Source organism: Epinephelus fuscoguttatus, linkage group LG16, assembly GCF_011397635.1.
Source record: "Epinephelus fuscoguttatus linkage group LG16, E.fuscoguttatus.final_Chr_v1".
In the NCBI taxonomy this organism is placed as follows: domain Eukaryota; kingdom Metazoa; phylum Chordata; class Actinopteri; order Perciformes; family Serranidae; genus Epinephelus; species Epinephelus fuscoguttatus.
In genome coordinates, this window is record NC_064767.1 from 26,475,258 (window position 1) to 26,494,531 (window position 19,274).

General features: G+C 39.2%; 3 protein-coding genes across 4 annotated transcripts; 1 reads left to right on the top strand and 2 right to left on the bottom strand.

Annotated features, from left to right (window-relative positions):
- Positions 1-4,925: 4,925 nt before the first annotated feature.
- Positions 4,926-12,580, bottom strand: snx5 (sorting nexin 5). Its single transcript, XM_049600942.1, has 13 exons — positions 12,256-12,580; positions 10,541-10,645; positions 10,330-10,440; positions 10,017-10,138; positions 9,753-9,876; positions 9,024-9,119; positions 8,805-8,910; positions 8,631-8,706; positions 8,359-8,398; positions 8,186-8,272; positions 7,465-7,624; positions 7,265-7,350; positions 4,926-6,343 (listed from the first exon to the last, which is right to left on the bottom strand). The coding sequence occupies exons 1-13, from the start codon at positions 12,289-12,291 to the stop codon at positions 6,254-6,256; spliced, it is 1,239 nt and encodes a 412-aa protein (XP_049456899.1). The 5' UTR covers positions 12,292-12,580; the 3' UTR covers positions 4,926-6,253.
- A 107-nt stretch (positions 12,581-12,687) lies between these two features.
- mgme1 (mitochondrial genome maintenance exonuclease 1) lies at positions 12,688-16,005 on the top strand. Its single transcript, XM_049600944.1, has 5 exons — positions 12,688-13,462; positions 13,577-13,814; positions 13,889-14,021; positions 14,183-14,313; positions 15,868-16,005. The coding sequence occupies exons 1-5, from the start codon at positions 12,946-12,948 to the stop codon at positions 15,905-15,907; spliced, it is 1,059 nt and encodes a 352-aa protein (XP_049456901.1). The 5' UTR covers positions 12,688-12,945; the 3' UTR covers positions 15,908-16,005.
- Positions 16,006-16,043: 38 nt separating this feature from the next.
- On the bottom strand, positions 16,044-18,911 carry si:dkey-76k16.6 (uncharacterized protein LOC566817 homolog). 2 transcript variants are annotated; one of them, XM_049600946.1, is made up of 5 exons: positions 18,515-18,911; positions 18,221-18,331; positions 17,442-17,550; positions 16,562-16,688; positions 16,044-16,443 (listed from the first exon to the last, which is right to left on the bottom strand). In XM_049600946.1, exons 1-5 carry the CDS (start codon positions 18,590-18,592, stop codon positions 16,044-16,046), a joined length of 825 nt encoding a protein of 274 aa, XP_049456903.1. In that variant the 5' UTR covers positions 18,593-18,911. The 2 variants fall into 2 exon arrangements, with proteins under 2 accessions (XP_049456903.1, XP_049456904.1); XM_049600947.1 differs by lacking the exons at positions 18,221-18,331; positions 18,515-18,911 and adding an exon at positions 18,390-18,497.
- Positions 18,912-19,274: the final 363 nt, after the last annotated feature.

Here is a 19,274-nt window from a genome sequence, read left to right on the forward strand (position 1 = left end):
ATAAATTTGGGAATTTGTTGAAATAATATATGAGTTAAAAGAAGAAATGTAAGAAAGGGGTAGGGACATACAAGTTTTACTTCTACCTACTCCTTTTCAGACACTGTTATCTTTGTCTTGCTTGTCTTTTATCATGTTTTTCTTTTATTTTGGTTTGAAATAAAGTCATTCATTCATCCATTCTTTCAACTAGGCCAGAACCTCAGGAAGTAAGCCTTTCAAACAAGCTACAGGCCTCCCAGAAGTGATCATTATTAGCCACGCCTGACTACTCGGAAAGGTCACCCGCAAGCTGCAGGATAACATTGTTAGCATTAGTGACGTCTAAGTTTTGACAGTCCTTCTTGGAAAGCTTGTTTACCACACCCTACATTATTTTAACGCCCCAAAAACTAGCAAAGGGAGATTACACCTTACACTTTGTGTTCTGTGTATGAAAGGCTTTCGATAAATAAAGGTAATTCATTTTATAATGATACTGTATTAAGGTGATGCATTAACACAATGTGAAGCCATTGTGTGCCTGTGTGAGATATTTATTAAGTAGCCTATGATGTGTAAGATAAGTGTAAATGAAATGTGTAGCCTCTCTGCACTAATAATGAAACATTTCTCTGTCTACAGCTGAGGTCTCTCATTTGGAAACTGCTTTCACAGGCATCCTTGACACAGCCTCTCTTCAAACCGCTTAATAAAACGGTTTGTCAAGTGGATGCACTTGTGGTTCAAGTGTGGTCACAGAAGGTCCTTGTCTGCCATCAACAACATGTGATGTTAAGAACCTCACATTAACCTCACAACACTTCATTAACATAACAACAAGCATCTTATTGAGTTCCAAAATATAACAGTGAAAATGTTGATTGAACATATTGTGTATGGACAATAATAAACCTTATACCAAGTGTGGTTTCCAATCCATTGCTGTAGGCCTACTAAGAAGATGTGACTCAAAGTGTGTAGCCTATAACCAAGTTCTGCTCAATCATCTTTCTTGGCACCTTTCAGTGCTGCTTATTTTCTATCCTACACCATAATAACGTTATTAAGCTGGCGGACTGGGTCAATTAATGTCTTGTTTAGAAACCTGGCTGTACCCCAAGATGTAGCTGTCTCACTAGTTACAAACCAAAAGCCATATAATATTTGTCTGGGCACTAGTCTCCAAAAATTACACTCTGTTTTTGGTTTGATACACATAAACCACTGTCAGTGATTCTGCCTTCACTCTACATCACTGCCGAAACTGATGTGTGACATTTTCACTCCCTTTTCTCACATTAAGTGGCAGCCACTGAAAGTTCAGCATCGGCTGCAACTCTGTTGTGCTCTAGTATGTGTATTAGATGAAATACTTGTCTTGTTGGTCTGTGCCTGTTAATTATTTAGAACTTTATATTTTGTTTGTATTGTGAGCATGAAAGCAAAAGAGTGCCTGAGCAGGGCAGGGCACACTGACTTAGTTAAGGTTTGGCCTTTGGTCCTTTGAGCTTTTTAGTGTTGTGTGAATGACAAGATACATTACTGAAGGAAGAAAATAATTGTCTATAACTACTTAAATGCTACAAAACTTAGTTTCACCATGGAATTACTGTGAGATTCTCTGAGAATCACAAAGAATTACGTGATTTCACTTTTTATTATGTGACTTATTAATGAATAAGTTTCCATATGCAGCTCATGAGCAAAGAAAGGTGCTCATTTGTCACTGAGCATTAGCATATTGATGTTTAAATCCTGAATACTAAACCTGCCATAGGTCATACATTTTGTGATTGAGTTGGAACTTGAACTTGCAGTCTGCAGTGTTTCACACTAAAGAAGAATGTTGCAGGAGCCACTTCGGTTGTAGGTCAACTATGTCAGATAGATATAAAGTTTGAGTCCACAGCCTCAGAACTGGTGGTCTGTTTTTACATTTATTGCATACCATGCAACTCAGGAGGTAGAAAGGTAAGGAAATAGGATTTAAAATATCCGTAGCTGTGTGCAAATTTAACCTAACGAACAGCAGGAAGTAGAATCCTGTTCTCTTTCACTAAGGAAACACAGATAGTTCAGTTATGTCAGGAAGCCCTGCAGGTGCACCTTTTTAGAGTCCCTTCAGAGGACACGATTTCTATTTGAGGATGTCTTCATGCCTCATGCCTCCGGTCCTGCTCCGAGGCTTCTGTCTACATTTATCATGACTTTTCAGTTGAACAGTGTAGAGCTGCGGGACATGAGGCAGGTGCTTTCACAGGCTCAGTCAGCGTAAGTAAGATGTTGGCATGTTGGTTTTTTGCAGTTCAACTATTCATGACCTCAGCCAGAGTGGTAAAACTCAGAAACACCTAAATTTCATGACATGACACAGCATGAAAGGTACATCTGAACAGGTGACTTTTCCCCCTTATATTTGCTATGTCCTTTTTGTTAAAAAAATCCTGGGTCTGACTGTCTGAGGGTGTGTGTGACTGAGAATTATAATAGATTTGCAATCATAAAGATGGTGCCTAAATAATTATTAATGACTAACTAATGATAATGTCTCCAAAAGAACTGAAAATGTTCCAAAATCTTACCCCTTATCATACATTTAGAGCCCGCGGATTATCTAAGTGTGTGAAGAAATTCATAAAATCAGCAAAAATAACTCTTTAAAGCAGACAGATTTGTTCCTTTACACCAGTGCAAACAAATGCTACACTCTGAAGCTTTCTTTCTGCGTTTAGGGAAAGAGCTGAGGAAATGCTTTATCATAATCACACAGCAGCTACACAAAGGGAACATGAAAAAACCCAACTAAAATTAGCACTGATACTTCTCAGTTTCGTGCTGATAAACTCAGATCTGTCACTGCATATTTTCATAAAGTGAAGTGAAATAAGCCCACCATAAGTAGATGCCTAAAGCATGGCCCCTTACATAGGACACCTCAGCTTTGTGTCTGGGGCCCTTATAATACTTATTCCTCCACATGTTTAAAAAGACACCTTGTTCTTTTGATCTTTCATCGCAGTAATTCCTCAATGCCACGCTTTCAAATAGTGTTTGCTCTGATCCCAGTCGGCAAACTAACCTATTTGCACTGATAGTGTGTTAAGATCTCATTGGCTCTACTCTGTGGTTTCATCCAATCAGTGAATCGACCAAAACAGGTCACTGTGACTGACTGCGCTACAAGTGAGGTCAATATTGACAAATCTATCACGGGCAGGTACAGTATATTCTGTCTATGCACGTGTTTGTTATAACTTTACCTGCTCACGTCTTTTTAGGGGTAACCTTTCACCTCTGTATGTGTGGAGTTACTTCAGTGCTGGTAAATGAAGCGTCATCAAACAGTTACCATACGTTTTTGACACTTTACTTGTAGCATTAGCATTTCCATCACAACAAAGCATGGAGTGACAAAAAGCAATTAGTTAAAGGGACAGTTAAAATCATAAATATGTATTTTTCCTTTTACCTTTAGTGTCATCTGTCAGTCTAGATTGTTTTGGTGTGAGTTGCCGTGTGTTGGAGACATCAGCTGTAAAGATGTCTGCCTTCTCTCCAATATAATGAAACTAGATGGCACTTGGCTTGTGGTGCTTTAAGTGCCAAAAAAATAAATGTGCAAAACTCAACAGCAATGTCTCTTTGTGGAAATCATTACCCGGCTACTCAAGATAATCCACAGACCTTGTTGTGAGCAGTTTCATGTAGGAACTATTTCTTCTCTATCAAACTACATCCATCAACCGCATCACTGTGCAGAAGGAAGAGTGCATCTCGTGCTAGCTCACCTAGCATCACTGAGCTAGCTAACATTACAGCTCAACTGAGGAGGATGCCATTAGGGTTCACATCACACTGTCATGAGCATGAGCCTCTTGCCGATGCATGCTTCCTTTTGTGCAGTGATGCGGTTGGTGGTTGTATTTTGATAGAAAAAAAATAGTTCCTACATGAAACTGCTCACAACAAGGTCTGTGGATTATCCTGTGTAACTGGGTCATGATTTCTGGAAAGAGACATTGCTGTTGAGTTTTTCAAATATATGTTTTGGTGCTAAAAATATACCCGCCAACTGAATCACCACAAGACATTAATGGCATCCTCCTCAGTTGAGCTGTAACCTATACAGTCTATGGCTGTAACGTGAGCTAGCTCAGTGGTGCTAGGTGAGCTAGCAGTAGATGCAAACTTCCTTCTGCACAGTGATGGGGTTAATGGTTGTAGTTCGATGGGGGAAAAAAAAGTTCCTACATGAAACTGCTCACAAGGTCTTTGGATTATCTTGAGAAACAGTGTCATGGTTTCTGGAAAGAGACATTGCTGTGCAAAAATGTATTTTTTGGCGCTTTGAGCACCACAAGCTGAGTGCCATCTAGTTCCATTATATTGGAGAGAAGGCAGACATCTCTATGGCCGATATCTCCATCACTTGGCAACTCACACCCCAACAATTTAAATTGATAAATAGGAAACATTTGGGATAAACTGTCGATTTAAAAACATTTCCATGTATATGCCAGTTGTTACGAGTGCCATCTGTTTTTATATAGACAATGGACAAAGATATGAATCTAACAAGAGTTTCACACGGGCTGTAGTGCAAGTCATGAAGTAGAACATGAAATGTGTACTCTGGTGGTACTGACTCCCATGAGTACTCTGGCATTTCCTCAAAGCTTACCTAATACACCACACAGTCCCATACAGGATCCACTGTGGTCAATGGATTTAACACAAATGTGCATACAGCTGTGGGCCCACACATTATAACTCAGTAGAAACTGGATAGAGTGGATAGATAGATGGATACCGCCATCTGGTGGTATGATGGATCACTCTTTAAAATGTAGATGCAGTGCATTTTCATACAACAGAAAACTTGTTAGGAGTAAGACATACTAAGCTATAAACCCTCAATACAAATCGAGAATAGCACAGGTGAGTCTTGGGAAAGTAGGATTTATTCAATGCCATTATTACAAATTTATAAAAATGCTAATGTTCTGTAAGAAAAGCATAATGTAAAGGAATTCCCCTGTCTGAATCCATTAGAAATACATTCAATTTCTTATAAAACTATAATGTATTTTAACACTCCGCTGAGCCTGGTCATGATTGTAAATAATTTTCATCATCTTAGTGCATCTTTTCTTATCTTTCCTTTAAATAAACAAAATGTTTTGAGGATCTGGTAAATATATCAGGTCTGGTACATGAGACCGCATCAATAACAATAGGGGAATCTAAAGCAAAATAAAGAAAAACAATAATTACACACTGAAAAGTGAACAGGCAGAGGCAGTTAGGGTGAAGAAGCTGCTAAGGACATGATAAATGTAGTGCAGGGGTGTTGGACATGCCTTGTGCAAATGAAACTAAAATGGAGACTCAGAGTTGTTACCAATATTGGTTTTGCCTGCTAGATGTTCAAATAGCCAGCTGTTGACTTACTCTCCTCACTAATCATCTATGATTCATCCACATTTGCAAAACTAATGTGCATCTTTGACAACCGTGGGATCTTGAGGCCACTTCCTACAAACAAGAATGTGGAGACTGATCCAACTGTCCATTCCTGAGGTGAGGAGCAGCTATTTTAAAACACTCCAAGATGATCTGTCTTGTCTTATAAGTTGCTCATGAGTTGGGTTTTTTTTTCTACTAGTGTTGGTTTGGCTGTACACTAGCCCAGGAATGCAGATCATGTGGATGTTTTTTCCAGACACTAGTTTTGCTTCTGTAAAACTGTTCCATTGCCAAACAAGAAAGCCCCAACAGAATCATAAAACTTAGGTTATGGCTATGTGAAAAACATGCTTTAAGTCTTAAAAAAAGTATTTTAAAGTGTATATGAGAGAGGAGCTCAGAGTCAGAATTTATGTAGGCAAAAATATGCTCCAAAAAAAAAAGGCAAGATGTGTACTATGTGCATAATGTAAAAAAAAAAAAAAAAGAAAAAAAGAAAGTTAATTAGGACAAAATATAATCTCCTCTATTGGTGCTGCGAAGGAATGGAAGACCTTAATGTTGGCAGCCTCGTTCTCTGAAGGTGTTCACATCAAGTTAGGCTTCCATAAATAATGGAAAAGGATGGACCACGGACCAGAGGACAGGGACTTTGTAAACATGAAGACATTCTGCTTACAAGACACTTGGCCTCGCGCAGGGTGTTAAAGTGGCATCAGACCCATGGGTGGGAACAGAGATAGGGCTTGGATTCATGTCCATGCAAGGCCCCGGGGGACGCCAGGCTTCCATTTTCTATGACTGGTCACTTGGTAATGGCAGGACATGGATACTTGAAGTCTTGTCCGTTGCTCTTGAGCAGGTCAATGCATCCCTGCAATAGAGTCACATTGTTCTGGGGAAATGGGAGAAAATAGTATGAATACTCTGTTCTGTTCCAAGTCATGAGGACATCCATGTCACCAAATGAAACATTTGAATGCACACTTGTATCCCAGTTATAATCAGGTTTTTGAGTATGCATTTTCAGGTGTAAACAACATATCCTAATAACCTGAACAGATTGCTATCCTAAGTGCATGAAGATCAAGGTGAGCACAAATCAAAGTGGGTACTACACTTTTAAATCAGTCACAGAACAAATTCAATTGCACAGAACAGACTCACTGAAATGACACAGATATGAAAATGAGGCTGCAAAGACAGTGATAATAAAACTGGACAATACTATTGTCACGTGTAATGGGTTAGGGGCAGTCAAAAGGATTGACACTAATTTAAAAGTCCTTTTCCTTGGACATTTAAGGTTAAATTTATTCACCCAGACTGAAGAAGTGTGCATGATTAAATGCACCACGAAGCAACAGGAAGTGAGTTTAACTTATTTTCCAAATGATTCTGTGTTTCCAGTAACACACAGGCAGCGTTATGTGGGCTTTCAAAGCACACCTTGCCGCTTCAGTGTTTCCGCTTCCCACAAATGCCTAACTGTCAAACCGCATGAGTGCAGACCAGGTAGACAACAACAACAACAACAACAGGCCAATGGAAGAAGCAGAAATATTGTTGTTGCAGATAAAATGTTACAAAGCAGATAAAAGTTGGGGAAACTGGACTAATAGGAAATGACTGCAAGACAGGAAATTATTCATTATCATTGTGACATTCAGGTTTACAGGTGCATATGAGACGTATTAATGGTACTGGTGCATGATTTTTAAACTTCATCTACATAATACGATTGAAACAAAGTGTATTATGTAGTGTAGTATTTTTAATAAGTATAAATATTAGTCGGCTCTATTGTGCTGCTCACCTTGGCATGTTTTATCTCCAGCTCAGCCATCTCTATGAGGTTCTTCCTGAAGGCCACAACGCGTCTGCCCTTGAAACTGGTGAGTTCTATGAGGAAAAACAGTGCCCAGTTAAAAATGCGCCTGCGCAGTGCACACCACTTGACACACAAAGACACAAGCACAGAATGAGCCAGCATCTCATGTGCTCGGATGCACAAACCTTTCTTCCCAGACTCTGAGAGCTTGTCAAATTTCTGCAGGCACTGCTGCTGGTGCTCCTCTGCCTGGGCAATGTCCTTGCTCTTCAGTCGAGCCTTATCCAAGGCCTTGTTAGAGTTCTCGTAGTCAACTAACGCCCGGGCTCGCCTGTACAGAAGGTCCTGATATGTGCCAGATAGTTAGTTAAATGGATAACATAAAAAAATAAAAGAATAAATGGGAAGCCATAAGTGAAGTGCACTTGAAATATTTTAACTGAGACAACTTGGCAACACGGTCATGTTTGCAAAAGACAGATTTAACACAAGATGAGCTTTACACACACTTGTTTTTTCATAACAGGGTTTCTCACTGCTCCTCAAATGCAATTATTTAAATCTGAATAAATACTCAATTAATCCTCATGCTGAATACGACAATTATGTGCATCTCTAATCCCACATTGCCTGGAAAATGGCTGCCTTGCTCCTCTGAGTAATGCAGATTATTTTCTGTTCATCGTTACCCCATAAATCTTCATTCAGATTTGCTTATTGAGAATAATAAGGACTGATACTGAGCTCTGATCCGTGGCAAATAGCAGAGCTTTTGTTATTTGGATGAGTATAGTTCTGTCTGGGGGGAATGGGTCGCGTAGTGTTTGAGGTACAGCAACATGTAAACTTCTTAAAATACGGAGCATACGTGCATCTCTTATAAGGCAGAAGATTAACATGTCTCACCTTGGCGGCCTGGATGTCTCTCATGTAATATCTTAGCAGCTCTGTGAGTTTCAGCTCCTGGTCAGATGCTACTCGTCCCTCCACTTTCTGCAGGGACACAAATAAGGACACATAGTAGATACTACAACGCATCTACAAATAAGAGCAATATTTACAATGGGGGCTGTTCTTACTCTGAGCTTCTCAAACAGGTCTGACAACTTCTCCAGGTGCCTGAGAAGAAAGTAAAGATATTAACATGTAAAACTCTGCAGTTATGTCTTTGCTAATGACGTGATTTGAAATGATGTGCATGCAAATATCACCTTAATCTAGCTTTTGAAAATCATCCACAAAAGCAGTGATTTGTTGCACAAGGTAGGGCCAAAAACACAACAATCACTTATAATCTTCAACAGCAGGTGCGTCTTTGCATAAAAATCATTCAATTATACATAAAACTCACTTTTTATTTGCTGTGGTATCCTCAGCAGAGAGAGTGCTCAGAGTGGCAGAAATGTGAATGTAATCATCCGCAATATCTGTAGCAACAGAAATCAGAAGCCAAAACTAAGCCAGTTACAAATATTCATTCACTTATTCTACTTAACTCAAAATCAAATATATAACTGTGTTATACTTTTGTGCGCGCGGGTCATTTTCTCTGCTTTGGCAGTGGAATCCTTTATCTTGCTGTAGTAGTCAAGCAGAAATGTCTTCTCCTGCTCGAAAAACTCATCCACTTCCTGTACAGGTCACACACACACAAACAGACAAAGGTAATTGAGGAAGTGGATACGATACTGCATCTGTAATGATGCTATGCAAATAATGTAAACAGATCGTGCATGGGCTTCACCTTTATTCCTGAGATAAGGACCTCATCTGCTGACTTCACCATGTTTTTAAAGAATCCTCCAAACATTTCCTTGGCATTCTTTCTTCTCACAGTGAGCTACAATGACAGAATTTAGACAGGTTAGATGTCAACTCTAAAAGAGGAATTTGATTTATTACAGTATGTGTTGTTGTGGGAACTACAAAGGAAACTGAAGTAATGGTTGTAACTGTGACAATAGTTCATTGTTTTTTATCACTGTGTCACGGCGTGATGCACAAATACATGTGGTTCATGCTCTTTCATCAGACTAGTACCTAAGTGTATAAGGATTTTAACTACTTTAAATTACATTTATGTAGCTGATGCTTTTATACAAGGCAAATTAAAATAGATACATTTAACCATGTGGGTACAACCAAAAAAGTGCAGCATTCATGCAAGTACATCAAATATGCTGATCTACTATAAAGTGCTAGATTTACAGACAATAGTAGATAGAGGAAGTTTTTTTTTTCCTCCCTAATTTTATTTTATGGGCCGAGGTGCAGTCTGAACAGATGAGTTTTCTCTTTAACTCTTAGCCAAACTCAAACACAACAGCCACCAACTAACAAAGACTACATAGATAAGCATAACTGCTGATCACAGCAGGATGTAAGCCATGTGTCACAAGTCTCCAGTAAACTCTACTTCCTCTCTTTCCAACTGACAACTCAGGAAAGGAAGTCAGCATTATGGGGAACTCACATCCTGGTCATACTCTAAGAAAATCTGGAAGTTTCTGTCTTTGCTTAAAATGGGGTGAGAGGACAATCTCTGCAGGAAGACTTCGTGCACTTGGACAGTTTTCTTAAACACAGCCAGGTACTCACTGAAAACAAAACAGACACAGCAAGAAGAAGTTTGGTTTTTGTATAACAATATCATACTGACGTTTGAAAAGGATCTAATGTGATGCTGTCTAAACAATACAAAGCAATGTCAGGTGTTTTGTTTGAGTGTCACACTCACGCCTCCAGCTCCTGCTTCATTTTATTGTACTCCTCCTTGGTCATGGTGGCTTCACCTTCCCCCAGTTTGTGCATCTTCTCTCTTGGGCTCTCAAAGTCAGGCTTTGGGGGCGCAGGAGGAATCTATGAATGATAAAGCCGGAAAAAATACTTCAGATTTGTGACAGGTTAAATGGTGTTAATGCGTTATATGCTATTAAACTTCTGTAAAAAAAATATTTTTCACTGAGTATACAGGCACCAAAGACAAATAGTGACATGACAGCCTCTGTCTATATATGTGAGTCATGTCTGCTGCATGTCGTCCAACTTACTATTAGGCCAGCGTAGTCCTCTGTCTCAACCAGAGTGTCATGTAGCCAGATGAAGTCTTCATGTTGCCTGGGAACAGAGAACTCTGGCTTCTGGAAAGAGCTAAGTGTGGTCTGGGAACACAGTTAAGGTTTTTGACAATGTTATTTACTATTTTTGAAAATAGTATGTTTATGTAGGGGGGGTACAAACTTTTTTTTTTTTTTTTTTTACCTTTGTATGGACAGTAAACTTCACTTTATCCCGTTCACAGAGTGCATCAGGAATGTCAATGAGAAGAGAGGCATCATGGTTCAGATCCACCGACACAGAGCGTATCTAGGGAGAAAGAATATAACGTGGTTATCAGAAAATATCACTTGTTATGTACAGATGCATTTTTTTGTTTGTGGTCACTTGGTTTTAAATGTGTCTCTCAAGAAATATACAACCTGTGTCTTGTCTGATTATCATCATTCTTGTCAATATCATAAATGCAATTTGATTCATTTTATTTTAGTTTGATTAGACAGAGGTAGCTAAAGCATCGCCTATCTGATGTTTCTATGCGGTACTGAGAATTTAAAGTGTTAAATAAAAAGGAGGACTGTGTGTAGCAGCACACATTTTGAATATTGGTTCAATTATCAGTCACTATTCATAGTTAAAATGTATAACAGTTTCATTTAGGTCTTAACCAGTAAAGCAGCACTACAAATCCTCAGTGTCTGGAGTCTTTCCCAGCTTGACAATATACAAACAGGTCAGAGGAATGTTCTTTTAGCTGCAACAATGTTGAGAGCCCAAAGTCATCACTTTGATCAGTCATCAGCCCTCTATCTGATTCAACACCCGCCAGTCCTGAATGGCTACAACTTTACAGTGAGGACAAAGTAAGGTTGGAGGCTAGAGATTCAGAAGGAGTCTTAATCCATAGAGCCCGAGAGGTCAAGCTCAATCCATAGAGTTCAATGTTACATTTTGTTTGAATTCCTAATGTGCACAGGGGCTCTTAGAAATCATTCTTGCATGAGTTTGGAGCTTGAAGTGTCTGGGGGGTGTTGGGTAAAAGGCTGGAGGCAAATTATTTCGGATCTCAACAGTAAGCACAGACTCCAGTTCTTCTTTGGCTTTCGGCCTGGATCCACACCCTTGTTGATCTGTTATATTGAAGCATGGGAATAGGCTAAACACAGCCTTTACTATTCCTTCTCTTGCTGGTGAGGCTATACACCTTACACTCAGCTGTCAGTTTATTCAGGTACACCATGAAGGCCATACAGGTCAGTTTTTGTTGTAACTGTTTTAAAGAGGTGTTGATACAGTGGCCATTCAGATGGCACACATTGATGTCTTGTGTCACTGATATGAATGGGATGACCAAATTATTAGAAACTCCTTTCAGTATATCACATCGCCACAAAGTATATCCTCCAAAGTGAACGTAACGTTGAATCAACATCTCTCAAAAACGACAATTCCTGTCACATTGATAATAGTTTTAGCTCAATAAAAGTCTACCGAGTTGTCACAGTCCACTGTGTTGCACAACTCTGCAACACACTCCTCAAACTGAGTTAAACAGCAGCGGAAGCGAGGAAAACATAACTTAATGCCAGGCAAATTTTATCACTTTTCTGACACTTTTACGTCAATTGGCGTCAATCTCTGCATGTCTTAACACGATCAGTATGTACGGTAACAAACAAACAAATAACACCTTTTAAATAAATGCAATTTGACACCACTCCCATACCGTTACACACTTTTTCATAGCTTTATCGATTAAATGTTAGCTAGCTTTAGCTAAGGGCTAGCCTAATGCAGACAGAAAACAACAAGTTAGCGGCAACAACTTAGCCAGAAAGCAACCGTTAGTGTTAGCTACCTAAATGCTACCAGGGCTGGCTTTTTGGTGCGATTTAAATGCCGAGACCCATTTCCCTTACCTTTTCCTTATTGCTTTCGTCTATTGTGGATGTCATGGTGGGATTTAAATCGACGGAACGGCAAGAACAGGCCCACAACCCAAATAACAAAACTATATGCAGGAAGCTGTCCGTCGGCTGACTGGTTAGCTGCCTGACGAGCTGTCAAACGGTTTTTTTCGCCCCCATCCTGATGATGTCAGTTTAAATCCCGCCTTAAAGTAAATGTAACAAGACAACGTCAAATTTACAAGAGCTACGGCTAGTTTTTAACCTGGTTAGTCATGTCGCATTTCTATTCATGCGATTTAATACAAAAGAATAACATTAACTTTTTTTTAAACAGCACTGTTACGTTTTGTTGTCATTAGTTAGTAACTGAAAATAACTCCGGCCCAATAACCGCACGGATGTATTTCAATGATACACTGGGCATTATGGGTAATGTAGTTTTTTCTTGTAAAAATGCAAACATATGAGTCACGCACGGAACTACAACTCCCAGCTACGGAAATGTGTGTAACCGAAGAGGAAGGTCGTATGGAAACAGTTGAGTTCGTTTGGACGACTTTCTCGTGAACATGTTGGGGCAAGTACGATCACCAAAATGAAAGCGACATCTTAAATGTACTGTTAAAGCACCATACTTTTGTATAGTTCGTTAGCTACTAAGTTATTGTCTGCTACGCTAGTTGTGTAAAAGTCGTCAGAATGTTCATTATTAAACGCGTGGTGTGCGTTGGGGGCATCATTGTCCCTCATTGCACCTCCCTCCTCTTTGCGAGCAACTTCTCTGCTTGCCATTGCCTAACATCCCCAAAGAGACCCAGCCCGTACAGCTCAGTGGACAGTGAGCGCTACTCTTCTCTCGTGAAGTCCGTCATGTCATCCAGGGTCAGTTCCCAAACCCCCGAGACCCTCCTAGCGGAGGATGACCACATCTATGGACCTGTTGTCAAAGCTCAGGCGCCCTCCAGACCAGAGAAGAGGGCACCCAAAACTCTCCATCCCTTCTTACACTGCGAGGAGACTCCTGAAACAGAGGAGCCAGAGTCAGGACCTCCAACCCGGATTTTGTTAAACCGGGGCCAAGACAGGTCTTTCCTACCCAGTGTGACCCGCATTCTTCAGCAGACCCTTTCCCCAGAGCAGATCTTTTATTTGGAGAGGTGGAAGAGGAGGATGATCGCAGAGCTCGGAGAGGAAGGCTTTAAACAATACAGTCAGAGTAAGTTTTCATAAGCTGATTTTGAATTATGGGTGGGTGTGGAAACTTGGATACAGGGTTTGTTTGAGGCAGGACAAACTGTGAGAAGTGACCAATGTTTTTGTCTTCAATCAGATTTGTTTAGGCAAGGGAAGATTTTCCATTCAGCTGTGGAGGACATCCTGACATCAGGCACAACATTGGAGGACAAAATTTCCTCAGAGAGTTCAGAGTATCCACCTGAGGTACAGGGATACATGCAGAGCATCTCTCACATACTGGGGGATGTCAGAGCAGTGAGAGCCATTGAAAGCATTGTGCAACATGACGCACTGAACTATCTGGGCATTGTGGATTGTGTTGCTCGCTACAGGTAAATATAATTTGCAGACAAAGGTAGACTTCACTTTTTCCACAACAGACTTGACTTGACTTTTTTTTCCGCAGGGGTGTGTTATGTGTTATTGACTGGAAGACCTCAGAGAAGCCCAAACCATTCCTGAGCAACACATATGACAACCCTATTCAGGTGGCAGCCTACGCCGGGGCTTTGAACAGTGATGGAAACTACAACTACCAGGTGATCTACTGAGATAAATGATGTGATGATCTTTTAATGCTCCGCTTTCCACCAGGATTTTCCTTAACTAACGCTCAACCTGAAGTCATGTTCACTGTATGTCTGCCACAGTGTCACGCACATAAACCAACCATATACCCACTGATGTCTTCTCATTGCAGGTTGAAAATGGACTCATAGTCGTGGCCTACAAGGATGGCTCACCTGCCCATGGTCATCAGTTGAGCTCTGAGCTGATGTCGGAGTACTGGAAAAGGTGGCTGGTTCGTCTGGAAGAGTTTACAGAGCAAAGGTAAAGTAATCCGAACTTTTGTTTTTATTCATTTGACAGGAATTTACATTTTGTTTACCACTGATTTTATTCAGAAATAATTGCAATAAGACTGTCTAATTATATTGTTATTGACCTGATCTTGGATATCACTTTTGGCAATTCCCCAGTCAGTCTGGTCGATTTATTAATACATATTGCTTCTGAATATTTGAAACAGTTTTGATGCTGTTTTCCTGCAGTATCAGTACACTCATACCGGCTGCGCTTTCTCGCTATCGTCAATGTATACCACAGTCATTCTGCTTTTATCTGCCACTAACCAAGAAAAAAAAATTATTGTCAGGGTATAGTCTTGTTATATTTATCTTTTTTATATAAAAAAAAAATGCAATTATAAACCCTTAATGTTGGGTTTTCCATGTGGTAAAAAATGGTATTGATTATGAATATTTTTCAAGGTGTTACACTGAAGTTAGAATTTCAGGGTATTGTGACGACACTAACCGACACTACAACAACAAAAACAAGACTAGTTATATCATGAGAGTGAAAGAACAAATATATTAGCCTGGTTCCAGACCATAGACCCCGCCCACTCAACTGAGTAGGCTTGCATCTCTGGTCTGGCATACTGCAATGGATTTGCGATTTATCTCGTCCAAACGATAGACTGACCAATGAACGCCGGGGGTGGGGCGGGTCTAGCGATTAGCCAATCAGCGCCACACTGATGTCAAGCTGTACACCGGTGGTTAACTGGTGAGGATAGCAACAATGGCAACTGCTACAGATCCTACAGACCACATTAACAATGCTATCGAGGTATTTCGCCACTACTAGCGTTAATGGAGGACCAAATTAAGGAAGCTGCTAAACTGGATTTAATGGCGATGCAGCTGGGCGTGCACGACGACCGAGACATTTTAAACGGGCAATGCTCGCTTGTTTTCGGCACCCCCAAGGCATGGATACTAATGACGTCAGATTCTGGGTGAGTCGTTGATCTCTACTGATTGGTTAGGAAAAAAATCAAATTCCCTCCCCCTTGTAAATCGCCTTCAATGGAAGCCATGTCAGACTGAAGGTTCTGGGAGCTTCAGTCTGACACTCAGGCTACAAATATATTACATCTTCATGCATGTCAGACAAAATCAAACTGTGTCAAAGCAAATATGATCACAATCCTGCTCCTCAGGTGTTACAACTATGAAACATTTTTTAGGCACTTGATCTTAGGAACAGATTTTAACACATCAAACATAAAGCGCCCTCCCATGGTGCTGGTAGGTGTTTAACACAAACAGAGCTCAGTGAAACGCTGACTGTAAACAGGTACTGATGTCTACATCTATCAGACATAGAAAACAAATCAGAACATTCTGCAGACATTGGAAGAAAACTTGGATATCTTGTATTTCTGTTGAAGAACATCAAGTTTTCTTATCATATTATCATATTCTTATCAATGTAAAGTGAAATGTAAGGTAAATTTAACAGTGTGTAATGAGGACATCATTTCCCATTATTCTAAAACATAGATTTATCATTTACATTAATTCTTTTTCTTTTCAGATCCAGTAATGCATCAAGTGCTTCCATGGAAAAGAGGTGAAATGCGTGAAGAGAGATCTTTAAGGGAGTGTCCATGAAACAGGTTGTTCCAGATTAAGGCAACTGAACCTAAACTGAACACATAATATTCTGACTAGCATTTCCCCCTTTTCTAATTGTCATCTTCTCTAAGGAATTTAAAAATCATTAAATCCACACCAGGCCTCCCTGTATGAGGGGTCCTCAGTGAAGCCCAGGCTTTTAAAGAGCCTGTAGGAAACCTTGTTCTCCTCCTCTATGAAGCAGAACACTGGGTAGCCATCAGCGTGGCGTTTCTTGGCCATAGTGCTGACCAGGACTTTGGCGTAGCCTTTCCCTCTGTGCTCTGGCAGAGTGTACAACATGCCCATCGAACATGACGCGTAGATCAGGATCCAGGACACAGGCTTTCCCTCTGTGTCCAGCACGCAGTAGGACGGGAAGTTAGCGAGCATGTTCCGGATCATCCTGACAGCACCGTCGTTCTTTGCAAACTTCCACATCTGACACACCAAGCCAGTGTGTGATTCATCAAGAGAGCTTAATGAGAACCCCGAGCTGATGCAGAGCAGAGCAGAGCAAAATCCTGCTTCATTAATTAACTATTATATTTAAGATAATGATTTTTGTCACACATTAGACACTTAAGATATCACTGCAGGCAGCTAGGCCTTACCTGTCTATGGAGGGAAGGTTGGATATATCCTCCAGTATCATCTTGTGACACACTGCCAGTCTGTGGTAGGACACGTGTTTTTCTGATGCAAGTGCTGTGAATATCTCCATATGGCGACTGTTGATTCCTTGGAAAGATATAATGATTTTTTTTTTTTTACTGAAAAGCTATAAATAAATGTGTGGAACTTAATTTTGGTATTTGTATTTATTTTGAGTTCTGAGAAAATGTTTTACTCAAACATGATTTAAGATTCCAGTTATACAGTCTATCAGAAGTGATTTCAACCTTGTTTGAAACATAAATGTACAGCCATCATAAACCTGATCTGGCATTTTTATCTTTGAATTGAGAGTTTATGTTCTCTTATGATATGAATAAACCCCTCTCATTACATCTTGTCCATCTATCTTCTCGTTTCTGATTTGTTTTACTCGCACTTTGCTCTTCCAAAGTGGTCCTATAATCATTCACATACTGTAATGGCACTGACATACAGATCTTTGCACTCATAACTTTTTGGGGCTTTGATATGCCATTATAACAGGAGGACTTTGAACATGATAAAAGAAAGGGAAAAAAACTAAATTTGTACCTTAAAGACAGCAGTGCAAAAATCACATTTAGGTTTCTGAGTTTTGTATTTTTTCTCCATTGTCTTGTTGGTGGTGCAGGTATGTTAATGGCACGTTCCTATATTACAAAAAAAAGTTACATTTTAAGTCTGCAAACAGTGCATTAGTGCCACAGTAATATTTCAATGATCATAGGGCCAAATTGTAAGAGCAGTGTGCTGACAAAAGAATAGAATAAAAGGTAAATGCACTGATGTTCACATTACTATTCAAGAGAATATGAAAAAAAATCTTAGTGCCATTACCAACACACATGTACTGGGTCCAATCAAAAAAAGGGGACTTCCTGATGGTTTCCTCTAGAATAGCTTCATCATTTGCAAAAATCAGAATGTCTTTGAAGATATCCCCCCTCTGTAAGAAAAATGAGATGTGAAGATTTTGTATATGCATGAATACAGATCAGAGGTGGGTAGAGTAGCCAAATATTGTACTCAGTAAGAGTACTGATACTTTAGAACAATATTACTCAAGTAAAAGTAAAAAGTAGTCATCCAAATAATTACTTGAGTAAGAGTAAAAGAGTATTTGGTAAAAAAAAACTACTAAATTACTGAGTAACTGTTGAGTTCCGTCTGACTTATTTGTAAAATAAGATCATGAACGTAATCAATCAATCAAAAATAATAATCTGCAAATTCATGTATTTTAAACGATACCCCTTTAACTAAAACAAAAATAAATCAAATCTTTACAAACATAACATAAATCAAGGCACAAGAAACACATATATTCTTATATATACTGTACATATATATATGTAATTATATACTCAGAGGTGGGTAGAGTAGCCAAATATTGTACTCAAGTAAGAGTATTGTTGCTTTAAAACAATATAACTCAAGTAAAACTAAAAAGTATTTTGCATTAAAACTACTCTGAAAAGTACAATTTATCCAAAAAGTTAGTTAGTTAGTTAGTTAGTTAGTTAGTCAAGTAAATGTAACTGAGTAAATGTAACTAGTTACTACCCACCTCTGATACAGATACATATACTTATTTGAAATACATATATACATATTACCTGTTCACATTGTGGTTTACAGACAACAACACTGAACTCTGGCCATCTGTCCACTAAGACCCTCACAGGGTCTGAACTGACCCGGTTTATGTGGACCAGATATCCATATACCTTAAACATGAAAGAAATAGTTACATTGCATTTAAAGAATTGTTTGAGCAGGTCTTACCGCAGTAAATATGTTTAAAGAGGTTGTCAAACTAAATAATAATAGACCAACGTGAGCCATCGACTTGCAATGGGCTATGAAATGTAGCGTAAATTTTCAGTTATTGTTGACGTGAGTGGACGCACCTGTTGTGACCTAGGTAAATATCTCTTTAGCTGCATCTCAGCCATTTTAAGCTGGTCTCCGGTCAGTTCCACGGTCATTTCTGCTGAAGAATTCCCAGTTTGGAAAATCAGAGAATCAGCACTGAGTCTAGGACACACACGCAGTTGTACACAGGCTGAATTTCCGATTCGCACTTTCGACACATGAATGCCACCTCTATTCGGTGAACCACAAAACAACCTCCTCCGGGTTCTCTACAAGCAAACTATAAAAAATATTATCCCTAGTTTACGTCGAAAGGACCACAGGAGAGATTGTTTTAACTGAAACTATGAATAATAATATTTACAGTTTCTTTTTTTTTCTATTTCCATAAAGTGGTGGAGGAAGTATTCACATCTTTTACCTAAATAAATAAATAAATAAATAAATACTACTTTGTAAAAATACTCAATACGAGTAAAAGTTCTGCATTTAAAATCATTATTAAAATATAGCCTACTAAAAGTACATAAAGTTAAAGTTCTCATTACCAAAAGTGGCCCATTTCAAATTCATGTAAAATGTATATTACTGAATTAAAATTGGTGATGCGTGCATGTGTATATCGTCAATGTTGATAGCTGGTAAAGGTGGGGATAATTTTAATTACTGCAGATTGTGGCAGCAGAAGTGAACAAATAAACACTGAAATAATCAAGTTGTCTTTTGTGTTATTTTATAAAGTGATAGAACAGAATAATAAGAGTTATAACAGAGTCAATCTGTTTCAGCTGCGAG